This window comes from Panthera leo, chromosome D3 (genome assembly GCF_018350215.1).
Source record: "Panthera leo isolate Ple1 chromosome D3, P.leo_Ple1_pat1.1, whole genome shotgun sequence".
Classification (NCBI taxonomy): Eukaryota; Metazoa; Chordata; class Mammalia; order Carnivora; family Felidae; genus Panthera; species Panthera leo.
Window position 1 is genome coordinate 32,907,068 of NC_056690.1, and position 27,157 is coordinate 32,934,224.

The window sequence follows — 27,157 nt, forward strand, 5'->3', positions numbered from 1 at the left end:
TGGACTGCACACACTTGTCTTATAACCCTGCTTGTTTCTCCAGGGGTTCCTTAAGGGGTTCTTAATTTAAACCAACATTTTAAAGATGGCAGACACAACATTTTTAAACAAATGAAGATTTCCTACATGCTGAGAGTATTTCACAATAAGGAAAAGAAGGAAATATGGAAAACCTTATTTTAAAAAATATCAACACATGATAGGGGTGCCTGAGTGGCTCAATCGATTGGGCGTGCGACTTCGGCTCAGGTCGTGATCTCACAGTCCGTGAGTTTGAGCCCCGCGTCGGGCTCTGTGCTGACAGCTCAGAGCCTGGAGCCTGCTTCGGATTCTGTGTCTCCCTCTCTCTCTACTCCTCCCCTGCTCATGCTCTGTCTCTCTCTGTCTCAAAAATAAATAAAAAACATTTAAAAAAAAGTTTTAAAAAAATCAATACATGATTACCTTTTTAATGAGACTATCAGCCTACTAGAAGTTTATATACTCCTGCCTCAAAAAATGCTGTTTTGGAAAAGACAAAGTCTTGGAGGGCTCTGAGGACACTTTAGGCACCGGAATGGGGGTCATCCGTGCTTATGCTCACCTGTGCACAAAGTTGCAGGTGCCATCAATGGGGTCGACGATCCAGGTGGGGCTGGGGGTGAGCACACACTTGGCCCCGGCGGCTGCAGCCTCTTCAGCAATGAACCTGTGGTGGACAGGAGCTCAGCCTGAGAAAACTCGCCAAGAACTCAAGACAAAGCGCTTCAAACTGCTTCCGGTACCATTAAAGACAAAGCAGACACAGCAAAGAGATTTCATTATGGTTTCTCTGGGTCAATCAGAAGCAGAGTCTACAAGAGACCATCTGCTTTTCTGTCTGCTAGCCGGACTTAGAAAACACGAAGTGACACCTCAACATAGGAGTTTTGGGAAAGCATCAAGGAGTGTGAGTGGGTCAGGTGGAGAAATACTAGAGAGAACACCGGGGAACAGATTTTATAACACAAAGCTAAACTCTGCTCTAACTTTAGTCTGGAGGAGAAAAGGCTGAAGACAAAGGATAGAGAAGAGAAGGTGGAATCCTGGCCAGGGAGCAGGACCCAGGACTCAGGCTTTAGCTCTCCCACCAGTAATGCTGTGGCCGGCGTGGACTGCTTCACTGGACCCAAGACACTGAATGTCACCCACAGCTGACACCTCCCAGGTCTGTACCCAGCCTGGCTTCCTCTGAGCTGCAGAGAAGGTGACAACTGTGTCCACCCACCATTCGGGCTCCATAGGAGCTGCCATTTCTCCTCAGAGGCCTTTTCCATCCTGGTCTCTGGCCCAGGAGCCCTGGGTGGGCCACACCTTCTCCTTCATGCTCTACGACCCACGCACCCTGTAAGAACACGGGCAGCCCAGGACTGAGGCTGTGTACCCCCTGCACTGGCTAGAGTGGGCCCCTATCCCCAGCTCCCTCCTCTATAATTAGTCCTCGGTAGACAGGCCCTCCTGAGCCATCCTCACTTGAGCAAGCCACGTATTTCCTGTTAGGAACCTGCACAAGAGAAACACATCTCAACATTTAGCCTGGTTGTCCCTCCTCACATCTAGCTCAACAAAATGCACCGTCAGTACCCAGCTGCTCAGGCCAAGAACCAGGGAAGGCACCCTTACTTCTTCCCTTTGTCCTCCTTGCCCTCCATCCATCCACACAGGCTCGGCACAGCATGTGGGGGCATTTGGGCACTGGTTTATGCACCACAGACGCCACCTCTGAGCCGGTGTCCCTGCAGGGCCAGCCTCTGCTTACGCCTCCTGGAGCCGCTCTCGAGAGTAAAGAACATACCCTCTCTAAAGCTTACACACCAGGGCTTGGTGCACAGAGTGCTTGGTATGTGTCTCCAACTGTCATGTAACAAGCCCAGGTTCACCAGGAGTGGGGCCTTTGCCCTGTGTTCGGCCTTGTCGCCAGGGCCTGGTCCGCAGCAGGCGCTGAGCAAACACCTGTTCTGTGTGGGAATGCAAGGCCTTGTGGAGGGTTTTTCTATCGGGTTCTCATGCTATGCACATGTCCGTACTAGAGAAAAAGGGGGCCTGAAGACAGAATGTTTTTATCAAGAAGGATAAATGAAGGGAAAACAAGAAACATTTCATGTCCTCCTGCGGCATCTGGTATGTTGTCAGTCGTGGTCTTCAGGCAGCAGAGCAGGAGAGCAGCTTGGCCTCTAAGTGCTCCCGGAAACCACTTGCTCCAGAGGAGCTGTGCGTCCGTCCTAATATGGGGCAATGAACTTGCGGCCGAGATGGACATCATACTGTAAATAAAAAGGCGGAGCTGGAAAGCTCTGTAACTGCTCTGCCCAACACGGTACCAACTGGCTACATGTGACTGTTTAAATTTAAATAATTTCAATTAAATGCTAGTTCACAAAACTAAAAAGTCAGTTCTTTACTCTCACTAGCTGCATTTCAAGTGTTGTCCTCATCCGTAACACTTGAGGAAGAACAAGTGCTGTGCATTCTGAAGTCACGGTTCTGTCAGTACAGCAGTGACACACGCCTTGTAATTTGTACAGTCCCCTGACAACTCTGGGAGCATCCTTTTCCATTTTACAGATTATGAAACTCATGCCCTACATGCACGCACAGAGTCATCTACCTCCTCTATTGGATAAAGCATCTGAAACCTGTCAGTGTGTATGATGAATGAATGTGTGTCATTTTCAGGTTAGTGTTTCCCTCCCCCCAGCTGTTGTCCCCTGGAGAAACCCACGTGGGAGAGGCAGGGCACTGGGGTTGGGAAGCACTGAGTGAGACACCTGAGGAACCCACACCCCACACCCTGAAAAATGGCCACAGTGCAGAGAAAAGTTGGGTGAGCACAGTCTGAGCCCAGAGGCTTACAATCTAGAGAGGCAGGGGATGCAAGTTCCTTGCTTTTGTTTGCTCCTGGTCCCCTCCTCCTGCTGGGAGCTGCCCTCCCTACCATCACCCCCCTCCACAGGATTTTTGGGTCACTGGATCATGTGATCCAGGCAGGCAGGTCTAGATGGTAGACATGGCATGGTGAAAGACAACGCTGGAGGAGCCAAGCCGGGCAGAGTGGGGCCGGGCAGTGAAGACTGCGCCCTGACCGCAGCAGGAAGGCAGGTGATGTGCACACAGAGTCACGATCAGGCATAGCATTAGCTTTGCCAGTTTTCTTAGCCAAAGAGTTAAGGAATTAAATCCCTTTTCAATGCCTTTTTTCTACAGCTACATGATTTTCCTCCCATGTAATGGCTTGTGATTATGGTCTTGAGGAAAAGGGTCTACACCCCAAAAACACACACATAGGGACCAACTGCCAAATCTTCAATTGGGCACAAGGATCATAAAGCATTGAGAAGGCATTACTAAGGTCAAGATAGAAATGGCAATGACTCACATCCAAACATAAATTCCCAGAAACTGAGGAGAAATGTGGAATTTTCTTCCTTTTTAAACTTGATTTAAGCAGGAAGTGGGTAACTTCTAGAGTTGGAGGGGCAATTGCCGGGGTCTCCCAGGAAGGAAGAGGAGAGAGCATCTCTGCAGGACTGGCAGCTAACACATGAGTCAGGGAGCACAACCTGCAGTGCACCAATGGGGCTTCTTAGGACAGGCAGGGACAGGAGGTGGGACGGACATGGTCTAGGGGGGTCACCAAGCAGCCTGTTGAAAGAAGCACCCACAATGCTTCTGTTGACACAGCTTTTGTTCTGCACAGCAGTTCTGGTAGGAATCGCTCAAAGTAATCATACTGAGCCCTAGACTTTTGCAGTTGATTATTCATGCCTGAGAGTTCTTTTCTACTCAGCTGCCCGAGTGACAGAGGTGCAAGAAGTGTCTGTCACCTCCCTACTTGCTTTGTGCCTGCAGGTGGCACTTTGGGGCAGGGCCTTTGATGATGTCCACTCTTCTGAGGCATCCAAAATACCTCCCTGGTATGTAAGGAGAGCTGTAGTTTATTCACTGAAACCTGATTTTCCTCATTTGGGAAGCTAGTACCTACAGAATGGGAGAGAACATTCTTCAGCTCTCCACAGGGACATCAAGCTGGACACATGGAGGTGTGAAATTATGGAGATCTTAGTAAAAGCACTGGGACAGCTACATAAAATCCATAACGTAAGTAGGAAAAAAACAATCTACCTAAAATTTAGGGAACTCCTGGGCCTTTTCATAAGCCAGCTAATGTACAAGACGAAAACAGCACCTGGGGTAAGCTTCAAAGCTTCGTAACAGATTAGAATGACACATTCTGCTGTATAATTCAACTACCGTTTTTTTCTTATAGTCCTAACAAACCCTTCTTATAATTTTGATGGCCAAGGGCATCTAGGCCCTTTTCCCCTGGCTAGTTTGTCTACTCTGTGACAAGATCAGGGTCATCCTTTGGTCGACTAGGGAGCCAATTAATGCTCCCAGGCCTCGCCAGCATCGCAGCAGGCTCTGCTGCCCGAGGACAATGGGCACCCGGGGCAAAACACGGTGGGAAAGCGGTGGGGAGCAAGTGTCTAGCCAGTGGTGGCCAGGAATTTACATTTTCCAAGTCTAGAGAATACTGGGCATGCTGCAGGGCACAGGAGTCACCACGATGGATGAGGCCGCGTCCCGCCAAGGGGAGTCCATTCTGGGACAGAGGAGGCAGCTGGGTGCACTGAGCAGCTCAAGCTGCTCTCCTCCCTTCGCCTGTGCCAACCCAGACACAAGGGATAAGGACGAGGTGTATATAAATATGGTTCGGTGATGCTACTAAAGATTTCCAAAGTTGTGGAGCTTGGATCTGACTCAAAAATCATTCACTAAAAACAGGTTTAGGCACCCAACAAAGGCAGGCCTGGATGGGGACTGGGCTAATGTGGTCAATGCCAATACTGTGCTTTCTCTGTCAACCTTAACCTGCTGGTTTGCTTTCTGTCATTACCACCATACGATGACCTTGGCTGGGTGCCCCATCCTAGATGAGAAGGCTGGGACCCTGAGAACTGGCTGGGGTGATTTGCCAAAGCCGCGGGCAGTAGCAAATTTCAATCTTACAGTTTTTTGGCTCAGCATACTCCTGTCTTCCAGATAAGGGACCAGACTCTGGATTTCACAAATGAGTACAATAAAATAATAAAACCACCGAGTCTACACCAGGTAGACTTAGTTTATTAAAAACAAAACAGGTGCAATATATCTTTAATATTGTTTCACAAAAGACATAAAATGGGGATGAGCATAAGCTCAGAATAACAGGGAGTCCTTCCTAAATAAGAATCATAGGCAACTTTATGCTAATTGATTTAAGGGATATATTTAAATGCTCTGAATGCAGAAAAATTACAATATACTTTTTTATAATGTGTATGCAATTTTTTCTCATTGCAAATTTATCTGTGATCTAAAATATAACTAAGTGCTCCCAAATTCTTTTAAATCCTAGTCACTGGCAAAAAAGCAAAAACAAACAAACAAACAAACAAACAAAAAACAAAAAAACCCACACCAAGCTTGGCATAGATATGTTGAGAAATGATTTCATCTATTTGAGTTTTCTAGGCAAACTGAGCAGAGTAGAAGCAGGACATCCAGGCTTCCCCCAGTCCTGGTGGTGCCCTCAGAGCTGAGAAGGAAGCGGCAAAACGCCGGGGCTTACCACTGGGCAGCCACATCTCTTCCCTCACAGGCTGGTTGGCACCAGCTCGGGGCAGTTTGGGAACCATCGCTATAAATCACGGATTCCTGGGCAGATGTGTGCATCTGCATCTCCCAGGGCTTTTTTAGAGATGGAGGCCGGGCATTAGCAGGTTGGAGAAGCTCCCAGGTGGGCCTGGAGTACACCCTAGGTAGGGTCCACTGCCCTGGGTCAATGCTTTTCCAAAGGGGCTTCAGAGTCTGGTGATCTCCAGGCAACCCCAGGCTGCAGGGTCAAGTGGGGTGGGGGAGGGTGGTGGGGGCGGAAGGAGGTACAATCACTCATATAACACACTGACTTTTCTCCTGGGATATGCAGCAATGAAGATTTAAATATACCTTGTACAAATGGAATCCATGCCCCATATTGACATGAATCCACAAGAGTGGACCCAAACCACTCAGCAATTGCTGCCAACACATACAATAGGTATGTGATTTCAGAATTCAGTTTCTAGAATTCAAGAGTATTCTAACTGAAATACGCCAGAAGCCAAGCCCTGATAACGTCAATATGTCTGGTCTTGCAGTGACCTCCAGGCCTTTACCACATAACCAAGCTAGCCCTCACTTCTGCCACGGCCACCTGGACCAATACCACAGAAACTTCAAGCACCAAAACAGTTTCTCAACCAGAAACAGCTGGTTGGTTACTGCAGCCTTTTTCCTCTCAAAGAATAAAAGCAACCTATAGAATTCTTTTGGCATTGTCATTTACCTTATATTTCAAAATGTTAAAAGAAAATCATAAACATTTTAGAGCTTATAAATATTATAACAGATGTTAGGAATCCTGACTTCACACTGAATAAGGAAATAGGAAATAACAGACGGTCACACATAAAGGGTGTCAACAAACAAACGTACCCACTGACAGAGAGAATTTCGAAAGGAGAGTTGGTGACCCTGAGATGACCTAACCAGATAGGAGGAAACAACAGGGAAAAAAGGAGGTATGTTTGAAGGCTGGCTTGTCCCTTCTTTCATTTAATCACTCACAGGGGAAAAACTCTGTTGTACCCACCCTGTGCCAGATGGATGCTCAGGGAGGTCACCTTCCAGGTCTCTGCTGTGTAAGCCCATCAAACATGGAACCTTACCACAATCACAGTCATCCACAACCAGAAATCCAAGAGCTCCTATTCTAGTCTCCTCTGTGAGGAGAAAGACCCCTCTCATCTAAGGCAGTGGTTTTCCAACTCTCTTCTGCAGAACTCCAGAGGTGAAGGAGGGCCTGAGAAGCCCAACTCAGAGTTCAAGGGGAGCCTTCCTCTGAGGTCTAGGGTTCCCCTGGAGCTAGATGCGAAATGCCGCATACATATTTGAATTTTTCTGAGGAAAAAATTAGTGGTTTACATTGGATTCTCCACATGGTGATGCCAGAAAGGTTAAGAACTTCTGCTCTAGAGAAGAGGGCAGAGTCCTCATAAGGGCCTTCTCGGGTGGAGAGCAGCCTTCCAGGTCTGCTGGTCTGGGCTGGCACAGGAGGGTGCATCACTGAGGACCGGCAGGGGCGCACCATCAGCCAGTGGACCTGGGGCCGCGTCCGTCTTGGAAAGTCTGCATGGGGTCACCAAGCAGACACAAGTCCCTCCAGAAATACGCCAAGTGGCTTAGCTGAGGACAGCAGAGACTTCCCCTGGGCGCGTTATAGGAAGTAGACCTTTCTCAGTATTTGTAAGGTAACATATTGACATAAGGGTCGTCAAGATGACAGTAAGATGAATGAAAACAACTGTGTGTTTACCACGCTGTCTTAGAGGCAGACTGTAAGGCTCCCTGTTTCACATCTGCTCCCAGCAACCGGCAGCCTGGCACCCCGAGTCAGACGCTGGCAGCATGTTACTAGGGTGTCTTCCCGATGAACACACCTACCTGTGCGAAGGAAACCTCTTTTGCAGCTCAGAAATAATTAAACCTTCCACAAGGTGATCTGTTTCTGTCACGAGGTCTGCAGCTGATGTTTTTGTTGAGACGCGTTTTTCCTCAGAAAGGGCTTTCCTGATGATCTGAAATGAAAGTACATAAAAGTACAGGAGGTGGTTAAACCGACGAGCTCCCTCGTCTCGCAGAGACATTCATGCCTCCTGTGGGCAACTCTGAACAAAAGAGGTGGCAGGTGTGGGTTTGAGGGCCACCGGCTGCTTCTAACATGGGCAGGCCGCTGGGGTTCAACATCACACACAAGATCTTCTGCTGGGCGTTCAGTGAACCTAACTACCCGCTATTCCTGCACCAGAAGGTGGGCTCACTGGTTGAAGCCATCCTGCCCAGCCTGTGAGCAATTCTTTTTTTTTTTTTTTAATTTTTTTTTAAGTTTATTTATTTTTGAGACAGAGAGAGACAGAGCATGAACGGGGGAGGGTCAGAGAGAGAGGGAGACACAGAATCGGAAGCAGGCTCCAGGCTCTGAGCCATCAGCCCAGAGCCCGACGCGGGGCTCGAACTCACGGACCACGAGATCGTGACCTGAGCCGAAGTCGGACGCTTAACCGACTGAGCCACCCAGGCGCCCCGTGAGCAATTCTTTGAAGGAAAAGACACAGTGGTTCTGAAGAGTGTGAAGTTTCAACCCGTGGAAGATTATGTAACTAACACCTCTGCCCCAGAGAGTCCCGGGAATTTGATTTCAGTGTAAAAATGTATTTTCCCTAATTCACTTTACACATCACATGGAATGGACTATGCTCTTGAATCCAGATTACAAACGTTCCAACAAGGAGACCCGGGAGAGGTTAAGAGGCACTTCACCAACAGGAAGTCCCGCTCTCCCTGCTGCTCTGGTCAGGGCGCTACTGACCGTCCAAGGGGAACGTGCACATGGGCTGGCTTAGGTGCCAGGACCTCACTGATCCCCAGTTCTGGGCTCACAGGCAGGCTCTGTGGATGTGCAAGCCCCAGAACATCCGGTCCAAACCCGCTGCGCTAAATGCAGAGGTGAGGTGCAGAGGGAGCCTCCCAGCACCGCCTCGTGCCTGGCCCAATCTGGCTCTAGAAACCCCTGGAGGGCCCAAACAGGAAGGTGTGCGGAGTGGTTAATCCGTCACAGGACACTTGGGAAGGATCAGGTCTACTCTGTGAAATAAATAAAAAGCACTCCTTCTCTAGCCCAGGGCTTTCTTTTCATTTTTGTCGGTTGTAACAGCTCAGTGTCTCCTTCAGCACAATGACAAAGTCAGGACACCTAAAAATGACTTCAGACCTTTCCTCCCAAACTGGCTACCATCCCAAGATCCTGCATTTCTTTCCAAAGCACCGCCAATCACACAGCTACCCAGACTCGACATCCTTTGACTTATCCTTCTACCTTAATGCTTCCTGAGTGCCTCTTTCATGGCCAGCCTGTGCTATGTACTAACGGTGCTGAAAGGCAGGAGGGCAGGAAAAGATGACCCCCAAGTCTGCAGAGAGGAAGAGGACCTCAGATGGGATTTTAAAGAATAAGCAGGAGACCCTGAGACATTGAGCAATCCTCAAATTACTGCCCTCATCCTAGAGCCGGACAAAACAGTGCTGAGCCTAGACAGGTTTTGTTCAGTTTTTCATCTTGGTTGCAAACGGATACATATTACAGAAAATGTGGAGTATAATTTTGTAAATAATGTGAACGACAAAGCATATAGCACTCACGTATAATCCATTAACATTTCTATGCCAGTCCCCAGACTGTCTGCCACTTGGGGACTTCTATTTGCAATATTCTGCTTAGCACTGTCAGGTTGATCTCCTTAAAACATCAATGTGCACACAGCAAGTTCCTACCAGACAAATCTCCACAGGTTCCTTGTTTTTAAATTTGAAACTTCTCAATCTAGTTCATGTAGCATCTGCCCTTGTCCTCCAGGGATCCCTAAATTTTGGGCTAGTCTAGACCTCCTATTTGTAGGTCATTTGGCAGTGAGCTTGCATCTTGTATGGAAAGTCAGTGTGGAGCATGTACGGGGGGCGGGGTATGGTGTGTGTTTATATGTGCATGTGTGTGATGTGGTTTATATGTGCACGCAGGCAACGTCTGTGTGGTTTATACATGGGCGATATGTGTGGTTTATGTATTTGTGTATGTGATACGTGTGTGCTTTATGTGTGCATGTGATGTGTGTGTGGTTCACGTGTATATGATGTATGTGGTATGTGTGGGGAGGTGTGAAGGGTGTGTGGTTACGTGTGGGGTATGCATGCAGAGGGAAGGGGGGAGGTGTGGGGAATGTATGCAAGCAGAGGGAAGGGGAGAGGTGTGGGGAGGTGTGGGGAATGTATGCAAGCAGAGGCAAGGGGAGAGGTGTGAAGGGAGTGCATGTGGTTATGTGTGGGGTATGTATGCAAGCAGAGGGAAGGGGAGAGGTGTGGGGAGGTGTGGGGTATGTATGCAAGCAGAGGGAAGGGGAGAGGTGTGGGGAGGTGTGAAGGGAGTGCATGTGGTTATGTGTGGGGTATGTATGCAAGCAGAGGGAAGGGGAGAGGTGTGGGGAGGTGTGGGGTATGTATGCAAGCAGAGGCAAGGGGAGAGGTGTGGGGAGGTGTGAAGGGAGTGCATGTGGTTATGTGTGGGGTATGTATGCAAGCAGAGGGAAGGGGAGAGGAAGACTAGAGGACACACCACCAAAGCCTCTCAAACTTCACTGTGCATGAGTCAGTTATCTGGGGTCTTGCTGAAGTGAAAACTATGGTGGTTAAGTAGGTGTGGGGTTTGAGGTCTGATGTTCGCATTTCTGACAAGTTCCATGGTGACACCGATGCTGGGGGCCACACTGGAGTAGTTGGGCTGAGAGCAGGTTCTCAAACCCCAGAAGGAGGAAGAGTCCCCTGGGGGTTGGATGTTCTGACCCAGCACCACACAGAAGTCCTGGGACCTCCACCCTGAGAGGACACAGGCTTCTGGCTTCATGTTACACTTGCCCCTACCCGCACATGTAGTAAGCATTTGTACAGTTCAAGATTATGATTCCAACCATGCACCCTGCAGCCTCTGTGCTGAAGCCAGAGCGGTTTTTAAACATATGTCAGCTCCAATCACTTTAATGCTTAGAACTACGCAAAGACTGCCATGGCTTTCAGGAAAAACCTAGACCTACAAATGTCACCTCCCATAGGCCACTCCCAGTCTCGCCATCCTTCTGCCACTCTGGTTTTCTGGCTGGTCCTAACCAAATCTCTTTCTATTCCAGGGACTTTATATCTTCTAACCTATCCAGAACTTCTTGCCATCTGAAATCATCTCACTTGTCCCTTTGTTGATGGTATGTCTCCCCCAGGAAAGCAGAGGCACTTTGGTTCCCTGCCACACCCCTAGCCTCTAGAACCATACCTGGCATAGAGTAGGTGCACAGAAGTCTTTGAATCATGAAGAAAATACACATCAAACTGCTTGGATAGACTCTGCACATTTTTTCCAACTGGACCATTAGCGCTTATATGAACACTGACCCCCTTGGTCTCTTCGTTTTGTTTCACTGTGGGTTTTTGGTTGTCCTGTGAGAAAGTTAAGATGGACTTGGAGTCTCCTCCTCCAGCCTCCATCCACTGGCCCCCCCCCCCTTCCTGGAGCCAGCCCGAATCTGCTTTATGGTCCCCGTGTCCACTCACCACACCACAACCAGAAGGGCTTGCTAACCCCCTGACCTTAATCCCAGCATAAAGCACTTAGGGGCTCCCTAGACTCTGAGGATACAAAACCCCCCAGGTGGCATACCACAGCTCTTGAGACGTGGTCTCCTGGCAGAGACTTTAATCCCAAGTAGCCAGTATCCTCTTCTTCCTTTCAGGGAGAGAAGGCCCAAGTTTAGCAAGACTCAACAGTCCACACCTCTCTGCCTCTCAGGCAGGTAGGCATGGCCCTGCTTTCTGCCCAGGAGGATGTGAACGGAGGGCTACGTGCAACGTGAGTCACACCATAAAAGGCCACTGTTTGCTCACTACTCCCTCCTCTCCTTTCCCCCTTTGCCACCAGCTGGTGACGTAGCTGTGGGGGTGAGAGGTCAGCTTTGGTCATGTGGGAAGTGAACACCTCCTTAAAGCATCAAGCATCAAGGAACCTAGGTCCCTGGGTGACTTGGAGAAGCACAGCCCCCGTTTCCCCAGATCCCTAACTGGGCTGTTGTGGGAAAGAAAGAAACCTGCCTCGCTTCTGTCACTGGTCTGTGAACAAAGCCAAGCCACCAACCTAACAAATGGGCCTCACCTAAACTCTGCATTCTCTCTCCCTCCCCTCCCTGCTCCATGACTGTTGGGCTCCAGCCTAAGTGAATCATTCACTCTCAAGTCTCCCCTCCGACAGAACCGCCAGCCTTCTTCTGGCCCATGTGGTGACTCAGCTCAGATGTCACCTCCTGTATGATGGGTTTCCAACATCTGCAGGCACAGCAGAGAGGGCACTCACCCTCTCAGCGTGCTGCTAGGGGACTTACACAAACCACACAGCTGGCCTCTTGGGATTCCACGTCAGTGCATGCCAGTGAAGGAGCCCCATCGGTCCTGTCTAGGTATCCACCTTCCACAGGTGGATTTTGTGGCCTACACGGGGGCTGCTACACAGTCAGGTGTTGGTGGACATTGGAATGAAGATTTCTTGGTTGCTACACACTGAGCTCATAGGTGACTAAAGTCTGGAAGACTTTTTTTTAGCAAGTGCTCTTGTGAAGCCATATCTAACCACCCTGGTATTTATGCATTTGGTCTTTAAGATCCAAAATATACACAACCCTCGTATGTTGAGGAGATGCATGCTCAGGGACCTGTGTGGGCAGTTTGGGCAATGTCTGATGTCATCTGGGCACACTTTCCAGAGGACCCAGGCCCTAGCTACAAATCACACAAAGGAGGGGAGATTTATGGATTCAGGAGGAAGGTGTCGAATCACGCTCTTTTTCAAAATATTTCTGGTCTGTGTCTATTAATATTTATGACTGTTCTGCCGTGACTGTTTCGACGTGGGCATGTGTCACAAGGAAAGCCATGGGGCTTGAATGTGCCCGTGTCCGTTAACGGTGGGGCAGGCCACACCACCCTCCGTGTTCACTGGCAACTTGAAGCGGTGCTGGGGCCAGCCCTCTCTCCCCTGCCGCAGCTCCTCCAGGCCCTGGATCCCATCCACTGGGACACCTGAACTCCTCCCTCTCGTCGGGTTACACACCCAGATATGTGGACCCTACTTCTGAATGACTTCCCAGAACTACGCTAACCTCACGTTGCCTGCCTTCACTTGCCCGTGTTGCTCAACCTCCAAACCTCCTGTCTTGCCCCTTTGCAGCGTCGTCCACCCGGAGCCCAGCGGCCTCTCCAGAAAGCAGATCTGTCTCCTGGCACACCCTGTGACTTGTCCTCTCCCTGCCCCACCCCATGCCGCCTTGGAAAGGATGGCAGGTCCCATGTCCTGTGTGTGAGGACGTCTGTGGCCAGCCTGGGTGGCACCTGTCCCCCTTGCCATGCCCAGTCACTCTCTGCTGTTTGCTCTCCAGCAACTTCGTCTTTGGACGGACATTCTTTCTCCTGCAAGGGCCAAGCCTATTTGTCCTTGAGGACCCTGCTCACGCCCGTCTCCTCCAGGAAACTGCCTGTGTAGCCCTCCGCCCACTCACCCTGGGTGAGGCCCTTCCCCTTGGCTCAGCGGTTCCCGAAGCACCGAAGGCACATCTCAGTTGCTGCATGCACTGCACTGCTTTATCAGTATAAGGCACTGTCCAGCCTCTTCCACTAGATGGGAAGTGGCTGGAGGGCAGGAGCCCTGCCTTTCATCTTGGCAGGTCCAGGACCCAGCCTTCCCCACAACACTGCCCCTCAGGCTCTAGACCCGGCAAGGCGACGTGCATTACAGCGGGACAGCACAGACTTATCAGGCGGGCTCCCACATCTGGGAAAGCTAGACAAACCAGCAGCCTCCTTTCAGTCCCCAGTGACTTGAAAACACTAGTTCTTTGGGGAGGAAATGCATATGAAAAATCCCCCGGTCTAGAATGCAGTTCCTGCTTGCACCCATTTCATAATATCAGTAGGGAGCACAGATGATAAACCTACAGTTTAGAATCACACAGATCTGAGTTCCAACTCCACTTGGGAGACTGTGGGGGGCATCACTGAGCTTCTCGGAGCCTTAGTTTCCTCATCTGTAATAACAGTGGCACCTCAGACACTGTTGTTGGAAGAACTAAATGAGGAATCCTATGTCATGGTCTTGGGACGCAAAATGATTTCTATGTACACAAGGACGTGCACCACTGTTATTTTTGAGAGCAAATGCCTGACGGAACTTAATGACTTACGGCAAAAATCAAAAACCTATACACAAGGTACAGATCTCAAATGGGATCCTAAAATACCGGGTTAAGAAAAGATTTATTCTTAAATGTTCCTACACTGCAAGGAAGGGCGACGAGAGAGTGCTGTATTTTTTTCAATCAATCAGCAGTAGACTCACACAGCCCCTGCCTTCCACCACAGTCCCATTCACAGGGGGTGGCCATGAGGCTGTCAGGGCACTTCCCTGCTAAGCCCTTTACCACAGCTATCTTTGCTCTTAACACTGTAAACATGCTCCTTCTGCCAGCAGTCAGTTAGTGTATGCTGTTTTTTAATTAATGTTTTTCAGCTACTCACTAACTAAGCATGCACTTCACAGACCTCCTGGCCTGGGCTTTCCCTCCAGATAACATTCTGTTAATGTTTAATATATAAAATATGAGCCTTTAGTCACTGACTCCTGAATTTCAAACCTAAAAGAAGGGAAACCATCGGCTTCCGTGTCAGAAGCATCATTCGGGGATGTGTCCCAAAGCCTCCTTCTGGTCTCTACACCATCTTGGTTCTACGTTACTGTCCCCAAGTCTGCTATACAATTAGTACCCATAACTACAGAGCAACTTGTGTGTGTTCCAGAACGCATGGACCGGCACACCCCCCCAAAAAAACTCTGCCAGAAGCGGGTTTCTAATAGGCAACAGGACTTTCCTCTGTTGGACTGGGAAAAATGTGACGATTGGAGGTGCAGTCCTGACGATACTGACTATACATTTCAGGTTCTAAACATATCTGAACACAAGTGAGTGTGATGTCATGGTTAATTTTATGAGTCAACTTGACTGGGCCATGGGGTACCCTAAATGTTTTGTCAAATGGTAGTCTGGGCTTTTCTGCAAGGGTGTTTTAGGATGAGATTAACATCTTTCAACGTTTTTTTGTTTTGTTTTTTAATTTATTTTTGGGACAGAGAGAGACAGAGCATGAACGGGGGAGGGGCAGAGAGAGAGGGAGACACAGAATCGGAAACAGGCTCCAGGCTCCGAGCCATCAGCCCAGAGCCCAACGCGGGGCTTGAACTCAAGATCGTGACCTGGCTGAAGTCAGACGCTTAACCGACTGCGCCACCCAGGCGCCCCGGATGAGATTAACATCTTAACTAGCAAAGCGGATTGCTCTTTGTAATGCGGGTGGGCTTCATCCAATCAGTTGAAGGCCTGAATAGAAGGAAAGATGGATCCTTCTCTGAGTGAGAGAGAACTCTCCAGCAGACTATCTTTGGTCTTATTCTGCAACATTGGCTCTTCTTGCCTATGGCTTTTAGGCTGGCTCACTGGTTCTCCCTTGGTCTTCAGCCTGCCAGCCCACCCTGCAAACTGGACTTGCTGGCCTCCAGTTGGTTGTTTCTCTGGAGAATCCTAATACACAGGACAATCAATAAAGCCCACAAAGTGAATTCCATGTGGCTCTCCTGTGGCATACGGGTCAGCAGTTAACATCTGCTAATAACTCACAAATGAACCTAATCACGGGAACGAGAAGGAGCTGGTTAAAGCAGAGGTGGGCCATGGATGCCGGGCTCTCAGGCATCACAAGCCAGCGAGTCTTAAAGCTCTCCAGCGTCACTGCCTCCCTCTTCAGCTTCATGGGCGTTTCCTCCAACTTGCTATCTCTACTTTTTAAAGTCCGGTCACCCCCCGCCCACTGTCCTCCTGATGCCCCGGCACTCCTCTGAACCAGCCCCACTGGGCGCCTGGCCACCTCGGGTGACACATCCTGAGGATAACCTTCCCCCACACCTCAGCTGCCTTTTGTGCCACCTGACCCTCTCCACCTCAGACCATTCCTTACAAGAGGCACATCCCAGATCGCAGGCTGGGCCCCGCCAGCAGGGGCCGCTCCCTGGATCCCACCTCCTACAGCTTGGTGGCCACGCCATCACCCTGTTGAGGGCTCACCCTGCCCTGGCACCATTCCAAGCAGTTCACGCGTACCAACTAGCGAACCCTCAAAAGAACTCTGACGTAGTGATAATTAAGTTGAAGATGAGGAAACCAAGGCACAAAGAAATGAGGAAAGTTGCCATGGTCACAGCTGTAAGTGCAGGAAAAGGGATTGCACGGCAGGTGCTCCAAATCTTCCGTCGCTGACCAGAGCCAACCCCCCAGGGACTCCTGAATCCCTATCAGGTGTGGGGTTCCCAAGCAGCGGAACGCACCCAGCTGCCTGCACCAGAAACCCCTAGGCTCTTCACAACTAGGTCTCCTTCACCTCACAATTCACAGCCAAGGCCGCCCACAACACTGTCACTGAGACTCATGTTGGTCAGTTTGAGCACAATAATCCCTGCAACCCCACCGTCCACTGAGGGTCTCCTCAAGCCCCCCAAACTTTGCCCACCCACTGGCCTGACCCTCCTCTTCCAACTTCAGCTTCAGCCAACGTGCTACGTGCTTGCCGTTCCTGCGTGCCGCCTTGGCTTTCTCCCCTCGGAGAGTCCATCTTCTCTCTCTGCCCTGACACCCTCACCTTTCCCGAGCCTGTCACCCAACTTCTCTAGGGAATCCCGCTTTTCCTTTTAAAATCACAAGTGCAGGTATGACTTCTTCCAGGAAATTGTCCCCCATCTTCCAGGGCCTGGGAAGACGGCCGCCACAACCATCCTGCATGCTGTGATCATTGGCTAAGCCACTCGTTGTCCCAGGAGGCCTGGGGAGGGGGAGGGGGGATGGGGGTGGGGAATGGGGGGTGGGGGATGGGGGGTGGGGGATGGGGGGTGGGGGCTCCAATGCCCACTGCATGCTGAGTGCACCACCCAGGTAGCCCAGGCACTGCCGGGACAGTGGACGCAGAGATCCTGAAACTGGCTTAGCTACAAGGACGTGGCACCACCACTCAACTGAATTCTTCCCTCATCTCCCATGGGAGAAAGATGTGCGCCCACCAGCCTTCGGCTCCAGCCTGATGAGGCCGAGAGACAGGGAGTAGCCCGGATACAAAAGTCCCCTTCTCCTCTCTAAACCTCAGGCTAGCTGGAAGAGCTCAGCTCCACCCCCCCACCCCCCTAGGGCTGGGGAGTGGAGTGGGGGGCTCTGGAACTCACTAGCATCGTTTCCATTCTCTGGCTAAGTGGTAAGATTTCAGCCTACTCTCCCCGCCAGCCCCAAAGACTGTAAACTCCACTAACGAGGGCTCCATTAGGTTAGCAAGTAAATATCTCAGGGCCACAGAGGCTGATTCACCTTCACGTGGGAGTGACACCAGCCTTTGCTTCCATCCCTTTAGTAAGATGTGGGATTTCATGGACTCCTCCTGCCAGGGCAGATGCAAATGCCTCTGAAACAATGCACGTGCTCTCATCCCCCACCCCAGCTTGTTAGCAAAATGGGCATAAGAAACATGCCTCTTTCCTTACAACAACACACAAGGAAAATGGCAGTTGGCCTCACACACAGGGTCAGGGAGAGGTGGGCCCAGGACACTTGGACCACATGTGCCCCACAGAGGGCAGCTGCTACTCTACGTTCGCCAGTTGTCTCTCGGGAGTTCCGTCTTGGCGGAGGTTTCAAATGTTGGCAAAAGTTTTACAATTGTAAGTGCAGGCTGACTCCCCACCCTGCAGAGCTAATCAGGAACAGGAGGCCTGGACCCGGGGCACAAAATGCAGCACGGGGCCGAGGGGAGGTGGGGGACAGAAGGCGGGAAGTGGGGAAACTGCCACCAGCCACCTCCCTTCCTCCAGCGCCCAGTGGGAGAGGGGCAGGGAGTCTCTTCTGAAAGAAATAAGTGACCTGAGACCTCCACACACTGACATCTGGGAATCTCCCAGAGAAAATCCAGGAGGTTAACTTGGGAGCACCCTAAGGCGGAGTCCACGGGTGGACAAACCAGCTCTCTCTTGGTCCCGGAACCTGGCCTTAAACCCCAGCCCGGGCCATGGGCTCCCAGATTGGGGTCTCCACCCTCACCCTGTGCCCTGAACTCCAGATACAAACTCAACACCTCCACTTAGAAATCCACTGGCAATTCAAGCTTGACGTGCTCGAAACACACTTGACTTCCACCTCCAAACCTGTTCCTCCTGCCCTTTCCCCATCTTGGAAGATGGCAAATCCATTCAACCAGTTTTGCAGGCCCAAACCCTGGAAGGCATCCCTGCCTTTTCTCTGGGTCTCACACTCTGCCTCCATCCAACAGCAAGCCTGGCAGTTCAGCCTTTGAAACGCATCTGTTTTACCACCTTCTTCACTTTTGCCCAATCAATCCACCCTCATTTCTCACTTGGACTACGTGAACAGCTTCCTATCAGATATCCAATTCTGGTCCCCAGGGACACTGTAGGTCCCACACAGCAGCTAGGGTGAGCTCCCTGTCACCCTGTAAGGGCCCCACACAGGACTGCCCAGAACCTCATTATCATACTCAGAGTAAAGGTACAGTCTTTGTCAGAATCACTCAATAAATATTTGTTCAGTGCCTGAACACATTTGTAATCAGCATTTTAGTGCCACCATTGTAAAAACGAGATAACCAAGAAGCACATGACAAGACACTTAGGTTGATTAGTCGTATGGGACATGCAAATTAAAGCAATGAAATACCACCTGAAACCCATCAGACTGGCTACCGTGGAAAAGACAGATAATACCAAGTGTCGTCCAAGACATGGAGCAGCAGGAACCCTCACCCATGCTGGTAGGAGTGTAAATTGGCACATCCACTGTAGAAAACTACCTGGCAGAATTTCACACCTGATGACGCAGCAATTATTTCACTCCGATCATTAAAATATCCCCAGTAGAAACACATACATACGAAACCAAAAGACACAGGCAAGAATGTTCCGAGCAACATTATCCATAACTCCAAACTGGACATCATCCAAAGTTTCCTCAAGAGTTGAATAAACAGTCATTTATTCACATAACAAAATGCAGCAGTGGTTCTCAAAGTGCTGTCTCCCCCCCCAGAAGCATCAGGATCAGCTGGGAACTTGGTGGAAATGCTAATTCTCGGCCCTGCTCCTCACCTAGTGGGTCAGACACTCTGGGGAGGGGGCTGAGTCTGCCTTTACAAGCTTTCCGGGTGCTTCTGATGCATAAGACAGTGAAGACCATTTCTCTACAGCCATGAATCTGATGAGTTTAACAGCCCTGAGTAGATCATCAAACATTCTGCTGGGAAGTTCAAAGATGACTATTAGTAGATACACAGAAAGCTAAGCAAATGAAAAAACACACTTTTTTTTTTTTTAAAGGAAAATACATGTTGCATGAGAAAGAAAATATGTAATATAACTATAATACCCAACTCAACCATGCATTACAATTGTATAGTCAACAGAACATGAGCTTATGACGATGGAACGGATCAGGAAATGCAGCTCACAACATAAATGCAGTGTCTACAACAGACAACTCCAGAGCGAGCAGCGGAAGCCTGTGATTCAGAAGACAAGTGTAACTATCAGAAAATTGAAAACCGTGACCTCTGGGGAAAAGGATGAGCATGATAGAGGACAGGGCACTGCTGTTTTTCATAACAGTCCTTTCAGGGGTATTTCACTTACTAAATTCCCTGTGTGATATACCGGATAAAAATTAAAACCACAAATCAAAAACGACACTGCGTGGGCAAAGCCAGCCAGACAAGGGGGTTACACTGGGCCAGAGCCCACCGATGTGTGTTCTCCACTCTGGGAGCCAGAGGTGGACACAAGAGCATCCATGTTCAGAGCACACTGTAGGGAAGACACAGTAACCAGACCAGAGATGAACAAAGCCGGAAGCACCACAGGAATGATGAGGAGAGTCACATGGGAAGGTCCATGAAGGAAAGGGTTGAGGAGCTGAACCCTGGAGGGAGGGTATGGTCGTCAGGGAGCATAAGAAAGGCAGGAAAGCGCAATGTGTTTTGAAAATGCCAAGTAGTTCAATCTGGCTAGCCAGAGGGTTGGTCCACGCAGGGGCTTTAGGGACAACAGCCTCACTTCTCAAGACTGGGCTTTGGGTAGGTAAGGCCAACTAGAGAGGATGGATGTCTGGAGTACTGAGTGAGGGTGGATCCTGGGCTTTTGGTGTCCTGCCTTGTCCTGAGATTTTGTCACCAGTGAGCAGAGGTGAATTTACTGTGAAGCTAATGAAGCTGAGGCTTCAAGGCTCCCAGGGACCTTAGCAAGGTGTTCACATGTTCACACATGAACACCTTTTTTAAGTCTGCAAAATCAGCTATTCTGACTGCAGATATAACCACTGTCTCTTTCCACTGTGACCTCCATTATATTTTGTGTCAGGTGGCACTGGCATTTTTGGCTGAAGGCAAGTTGAGTGGAGATGAAATTGCCTCTGGGTTTGATGGAATATATCTGTGGGGTTTGCCGTCACATCTGTCTGTAAGTTATTATTAGCCATCCTGTGTAGGAATGGCTTCCAGAAATGCTTCCACTGTCCACCATGCCGAATGGCTTGGCATGGTGACATGAAGGGCAGGGCCAGAGGAGCGTGTGAGCATGCGTAGCGGCAACCGGCACACAGGACCGTGGAAAGAAAGAAGCGACCATATGGAACTAGAAGCTAGTCTGTAGAAAACTCTTCCCTGTCTTCTCACAACTAGCATATAAGAGAAAACTGACAGGATTCGCAAATTTGATGGCGATCCTAAAAATGTATATAGTCCTACCCATAATAAGTTTGAAGACTAAATAAACTTTTCCAAACTATCAGTAATCAATTTCAATCAGTCGTGCTACTGGAGAGCCTGAACTTATCCTCCTACTGGCTCCATAGAAAACACTACAAAATCACAGTCATTTGAAGGCACAAAGAGCATGAAGCCAAAAATGTGAGAAAAGTATTACAGAAGGTTGAGAAGCAGCTACAGAATTATTTTTATGCATTTTGTCATATTTGTTAGCATCTTAGAATTTATACTGTTGTGATTTTTCTTATTCTAAGCGATGTTTATACCTCATTTTGAATTTGTAATTTTGTATTTTTTTCTTAAAGAGGGCTCCTAAGTTGTCTGAGTTTCAGGCCTAAACAAAACCTAGATCTACCCCTACAGGAGCAGTTTTCTGAGATACTTTTGCTCACACGTCAAAGATGACAAACACCCATTCCAATGAATATTACTATTTGTATTTGCGGTGGCGACAGCAGTGGGGCTCAAGTCACTCCCCTCCCCAAAGCCCAGCAGCCAAGTGGCTGGGCACTAGGGCTGCAGTGGCACCAGCATGGGTGGTTGGGCACCGCAGGAATGGGCGGTGCAGAACACTGGGAGGCCGTGGTGGAGAGGGCAGCCAGCACTTTGGGGCAGGTTACTTTTGCGGAGACCTCTTAGGGTGGGGCAAAGGGAGGTGGCGGCAAAGTGTGTAGGGCTGCCCTGAGCCAAACCAGCATCTGAAAGATGAAGGGTGGCAATATTTATCTCTTGGGAGGCCCTCCCCCTACCCCCGAGCACATATAGAACTATATAGCATATATGAACATGTATAGCATATATTTCAGCATATAGAACCCAGACTTGGGAATTCAGCACACAGAACTGTCTCAGGAGAAGCTGAGAGGAGCAAACTTAAAATAGCGGAACATCGGGTACGGGTGAGGGGGTGGGCATGTTGGGCCACAAGGCCACTGTAACTGTGCCAAATACTCCTTTAGCTAAGGAGAACTCAGAAAAGGATCACCATTAACTACCTTTTCAGCCCTCTTTGGGCTATCTGGCCAAAGGACAGATTTTCTCCAACCAGCACCCCATTCCTGTGAGATCGTTAATAAGACAATCTGTCCCACTTTACATAGGTTGCAATGACCTTGTGTGGCTTCTGTTTGTTCCAGCCATAGACCATTCCGGCCACTCTCCCCTCCACTGCCCGGCAGGCAGGAAGCATCACATAATGCCCAAGAGGGAGCCCAGAATCCTGGGCTCCCTGACCAGACTCCTAATGGCAGAATCTTTATTTTACCCCTCCCCCACTCTCAAAAAAAGTTTTTTTGTTATTGGCAAGTTATTAAAACTTAAGATATCTCTTAATAAGACCCTTAGAATTGTGCCTACCATACTGCAAGTTCTATATAAGCATCTCTTCAAATAAAAGTTTTAAAAACCCTTCCATTTCTTCATGGATCTACATTTGAAAAACCATAAAAACCCATAACAACTCACCAGGATTTACACAGTGGTGTCCAAATCCTAAACTTGCTTCTCCTTAAAGCTTCAAGGGAGAAGAGTTTTACGGTGGAATCTAAAAGTTATTAAATATCCTGATGATGCTCATTCTGGAAAGGAAGTGAGGGGCCTGGGGGGGGGGGGGGCGGAAAGCAAGTGCTCCCTGTACACAGTGGATGTGCTTTCCAGGAAGAATGTTTGTCCTGCAGCTACAAACTTCAGCCTTGTAGCACTCAAGGTTTGGGGTCCTCTTTTCCCACTAGGAAGGAGACAGAGTCAAAGGGTGAAGTCCCACAACCCACCTTTTAAGTCATGCCTTCCCTACAGGCTGAATCTTGCATCCTTAAAACCACAGAGGGAGGGCCCTCCAACACAAAATGTGTCTAGTCGGTGTTGAAATGAACTTTTAAAGAAGATTAGAGGATTCACACCAAGGTGAAGCACTATCCACTATGCAGGTGACAACTCGGCTCAAACTCAGCATTGGTAACAGCCTGACTTTAACACCCAGGGAAAACCAGCAGGGCATTTTCATACTGCTAGACCTGAAAAAGAAAGTGCTGTTTGGATATAAAAAGTCAGTCTGCTCACACTGCTACTTCTGTCCACCTTGACCCTCCAATCACCAAAACACAGTCATGTACCTTAACAAGCCAGGCAGTAGTAAGCCACCTTCCCACTCAGTCTACCCGGACCCTGGCCGTCCTGGGAGAACCAACAGCGCTCATTCACTGCACAAGGACTTCGAATCTACAATGTGTCAGACACCGCTTCGGGTACAGAGGAAAACGTGGGGAACGAAACGCAAAAATGAAAGTGAGAAAAGAGTAGCTGCACTCTCTTTTCAAATTCAAGTAGCAGGTTCTTTTCAGCTCTGGTGCTTGATTTACGTCCTTTTTCTGGTCAGCGTTACCAAGTTCCTCCTAACACTGAATGGAACCACTTTTCCGCTGTTGGGTCGGAGTAGGTACGGATTTAGGTTGCTTGAGGAAAGACAATCAAACAGCAAGAAAGCCAGATCTCCCGAGGCAGGGGTTTAAACCTGGAGGCAACCACACCCACGTCCTGGCCACAGGATCTATTCAAGGTCCGTAAAAACAAACAGCTGCGGCATTCAAGCCTGGGAGGGCTTTTTAAAATCCTAGGGCTAATTTGCATAGCTAGTATATTCTAACCTACTCTCTCCAACGCAAAGGTCAAGTCACCTACAGTTAGACACTCAACACGGCCAAAGGAGAGGGGCCGTGTCAGGGATGCTTCATAGGTGGCCGCCCCCTCCACGGGAGAAAGGTGCTCACCTCCTCCGGGTCCTGGAATGGAGAAGGGAAAGGGACGGTCTGTGCAGTAAACCAACACAAAGGCTTCTTTCACCAAAACGCGCCCTAGCACCCTCGGTCCGCGGATACCAGACGCCCACCGCTCGCGGTCCGGCTGCGCCGGACCCACTCCGCACGCGCGGGCCACTGCCCCCAGCCCCGCGGCCGCACGCCGTGCGGGCCCGGCTCTCCCGAGCCCCGAGGGAAGGTCTCCTTCCGTCCGACAGGAGTTCTGCTCGGACTTTGCGAAGTTCCAAGTGGGCGTCCTACAGCCAGCGCGCCGCCCGGCCCGGCCCGACCTTGCCCGCTGGGGCTGTGCTCGTCCGGACCCCACCGGGCCGGGGAGGAGGGCCGCGGCGCTCACCTGTCCCGCCCGCAGCGCCAGCTGCACGGCCGCCTCGAAGCACTCCTCCCAGGGGCCCCCGGCGGGCGCCTCCTCGTCCTCGCCGTTCGGCTTCATCGTGGCCTCGCCGGGCCCCGCCACCTCCAGCCCTCCTCGCCGGGCCCCCACCGGCTCCCGCCGCCCCGAAACTAGGCTCCGCACTGCTTCCTCCTCGTCCCGCCACTCCGCGCCTCGGTCGCCGCCGGCCCCACAGCTGTGCCCGCGGGAAGGGCAGGGAGCGGGCCGCGGCCGGGGGAGCCGCGCGGCGCGTCCCGCGTCCCGCCCCGGCCCTGCCCCGAGCCCCGCCCCTCTCCGCCGCGCATCCCGCTCCCCGCCCCACCCAGCGCCGAGCCCCGCCCCTCTCGGCGCCGAGCCCCGCCCCCCTCCACCGCCCATCCTGTTCTCAGCCACTGCCGGTGCCCAGCCCAACCCCTCCAGCACCGAGCCCCACCCCCCCGGCAAGGATTCGGGCCCCACGCGGAGCCCTGCTCCTCTACGCCTCGTGCCCTCCTACCCCCCCGGCCCCACCCCCAACCCCGCCCCCGGCCCCGAGCCGCACCCCTCTCGATTTACGTCTAGCTTCTTGCTCCGCCAGGCCCCGCCCTGAGGCCGGCCTCTCCCCGTCAAACCCCGCCCCGCCAGCTCTCGGTCCCGCCCCGAGACCAGCCCCGCCAGCTCCACACTGAACCCCGCCCCGCGCTCCTACCGCGAGAAGGGTGGGTGCTGGGGACTGTGGGCCAGGAACAGAAGCCCCGGAACCTGACCCGAGCAAGGTCCCGGGGCGGGGTTCGTGCGCGGCCAAGGCCACGACTGCAGCCGGGCACCCGATATGCAGTGGGCGCCGACGCGTCTGAGCCAGTTGGGGGCGCCTCCGACCCTCTCGCCCCCGCCGGGCGGCCCGTGCGCACGTGGCTCGAGAAGCGGCCAGGCCGAAGGCTCTTCGTTCAGCTGCTAACGGGTTGCTCTTCCCTCAGCGGAAAGCCACAGGACGCCGGGGTTGTCGGCCGGCTCGGTCACCCGCGGACGCCCGCCGTCACAAAGCGCCTGTGTTCCTGAATGTTTCGTTGCAAACGAGAAGCCTTCACCCCAACTAAAAACCACAAACAAGGATGACAGTGAATTTTACAAACTGTCTGAACTCAGAATTCCCATGTGGAGCCCAAACCGAGCAGCCTTTCTCTGTAATGAGGAATGACCTTTTCGACCTTGGATTATTTAACGCTGTTGAACACTGGCACCACCTAAACATAAATACAAGGCATTTCCTGAGAGTGTGTCTGTGATTTCCAGGAGTTTAATTTCATAAGCTGCTCTGCCTACCCCTTTATAAAATATGCTGACCCATATAAAATTATTCTGGAGTGCCACTTCTCAGAGTCTGGGAGAACAATGGGAGTTTGTACAAGAACCTCGATGGGACATTTTTTACACAAATAACCTAATGATGGAATTAAATGCTTTTAGATTTTGTCTATGAGCACTTTATGTTGAAACATCTTGCAGAGAAACTTGAGGTTTACGGTGTAAAGAGGTGAAAATTACAGACCATGAAGAGGAATTAGGAAGCCAGAGCTGGATAGGGCTTTAGTCTGCGCTCTAGCCTTGCCCAACAGCTCAGAAAACTAGGCCAAGAATTGCCCCAGCTCCCACCAACGGCCATTTGGGGGCAGCTAAAGGGATGCTCTGCTTCATCTTCTTTGTTCCAGTTTTTCATGGTTTTCAAGATACAGAGCTGGACTTTTGAAAATACGTAAGACTGTGTTCTGAATGCTTTACTCTGAAATTAATGCATTCATTTGTTGGTCTTCATGGCAGGTTTTCGTTAGAGATCCCTTCCAACACCAAGCAAAATTAGGAAGTTACAAAATTTCTCTTTGGTGTCTTCTTAGCTCCCCTTTCTGAACACATCTCCGTGCTACCGTCTGTCCTGGACCAATCTAGGAGCTCAATTACATCTTTAGATAAGCTCTTATGGACCTCAGCCTATCTAAACATCTAGAGAAAAAGACTTCATAACTTCATTGCTTAACTTCCAGATATCTTAAGGTAGAATCAGGTGGTTTTTTACCAGAATGAAGTTTGGAGCCAGCCAGATTTTCCTAAGTCAAAATATTGGCCTCATTTCTTCCATGCTATGTGGATTTGAGTAAGTTACAAATAACCTTCTTTGCCTCAGTTTTAATTGCTCCTCAAAAAATAGGGTATTTGGGTGGGAGAGAGGGGAAACTGGTGATGGGCATTGAGGAGGGCACTTGTTGGGATGAATACTGGGTGTTGTATGTAAGCCAATTTGACAATAAATTATATTTTTTAAACAACAGGGTTTTTGTTATGTATTATATACGTTAATATACATGTATTTGGTACTAGTGTGTTTGCTACTATTTTTAAAGACTGGCTCACCAGTGTACCATAAAGTGATCCACATGTTGCTGGGCATATAGTAGGAGTTTAGTAAATATCTGTTAATCATTGAATACTGAAACCAGCTTTTTCTAATGGATTATCCAAGTTTCTCGTGCTTTACTGATGATTCTCTGTGGAAACACAAAATAGTTCTTCACCATCATGACCTATATGCTAGTCTGCTAGTTACCTCTTTCAGAGGCCCTGGGAAATCACATTTACTTTGGTAAGCCCCTAGAGTACAGTGCTCTGCCTTGAAAAGCTACTTCTTAACTGTCCCTTCCACCCCCACCCTGAGGGTGCAGCCTCAGTGGGCACTCTGGTCACCAGGATGTGAAACGCAGTCAAAGAATAGAGGGGGGGAGGGAGGCAGTGAGAGAGTAGATGGGCACTCATGACAGACTATCTCCTTTTGCCTTACTCTTTATATCCTTATTAATCTGGGAGTCCCCTCGCCTCAAGTCCTTTCTGGAACAAAGCAGGGCCTAAATAAAATGTCAACAATGTTTTTCTACTCTACCTACTTCTCTAGCTTCCCAGGTTATTTTGAAATCTGATCTGATTCTTGGAGGCCAAGACTCACTGATTAGGACATTTGACGAGCTTTGTCCTTTCATCTCATCTGAATCCCTAGAAGTAGGCCCAGGGTAAACATTTGACCATTCTTGGCCTCAGGTGTGGAAATTTGGTGTTAAGGGCTCAATTTTGTCTCCCCCCAAATTCGCGTGTTGAAGTCCTAACCCACAGCACCTCAGAATGTGTCTACAGACACATTGGAGATAGGGCCTTTAAATAGGTAATCATGTTAAAATGAGGTTCGTAGGATGGGCCCTAATCCAGTATGACTGATGCTGTTATAAGAAAAGGGAAGCCAAGAAGACAGGCCTCAGGAGAAACCAAAGCTGTGGACACCTTGACCTTGGACTTCTCACTTCCAGAACTGTGAGGAAATACATTTCTGTTTTTAAGCCACCCAGTCTGGGGTACTTTG

The 27,157-nt window shown here is 50.1% G+C and overlaps 1 protein-coding gene across 2 annotated transcripts in view; it reads right to left on the reverse strand.

The window, feature by feature from the left end:
* Positions 1–24,056, reverse strand: part of IMPA2 (inositol monophosphatase 2) — a 46,847-nt gene extending 22,791 nt beyond the window's left edge. The window contains exons 1-4 of one of the 2 annotated variants that reach the window (XM_042909639.1): positions 23,743–24,056; positions 11,357–11,422; positions 7,543–7,676; positions 584–688 (exon numbers count right to left, since the gene is read on the reverse strand). In XM_042909639.1, the coding sequence (XP_042765573.1) occupies positions 584–688; positions 7,543–7,676; positions 11,357–11,422; positions 23,743–23,838 (401 nt within the window). In that variant the 5' untranslated portion in view covers positions 23,839–24,056. The remainder of the gene's footprint in view (positions 1–583; positions 689–7,542; positions 7,677–11,356; positions 11,423–23,742) is intronic. The other variant, XM_042909640.1, reaches the window with a different exon arrangement.
* Positions 24,057–27,157: the final 3,101 nt, after the last annotated feature.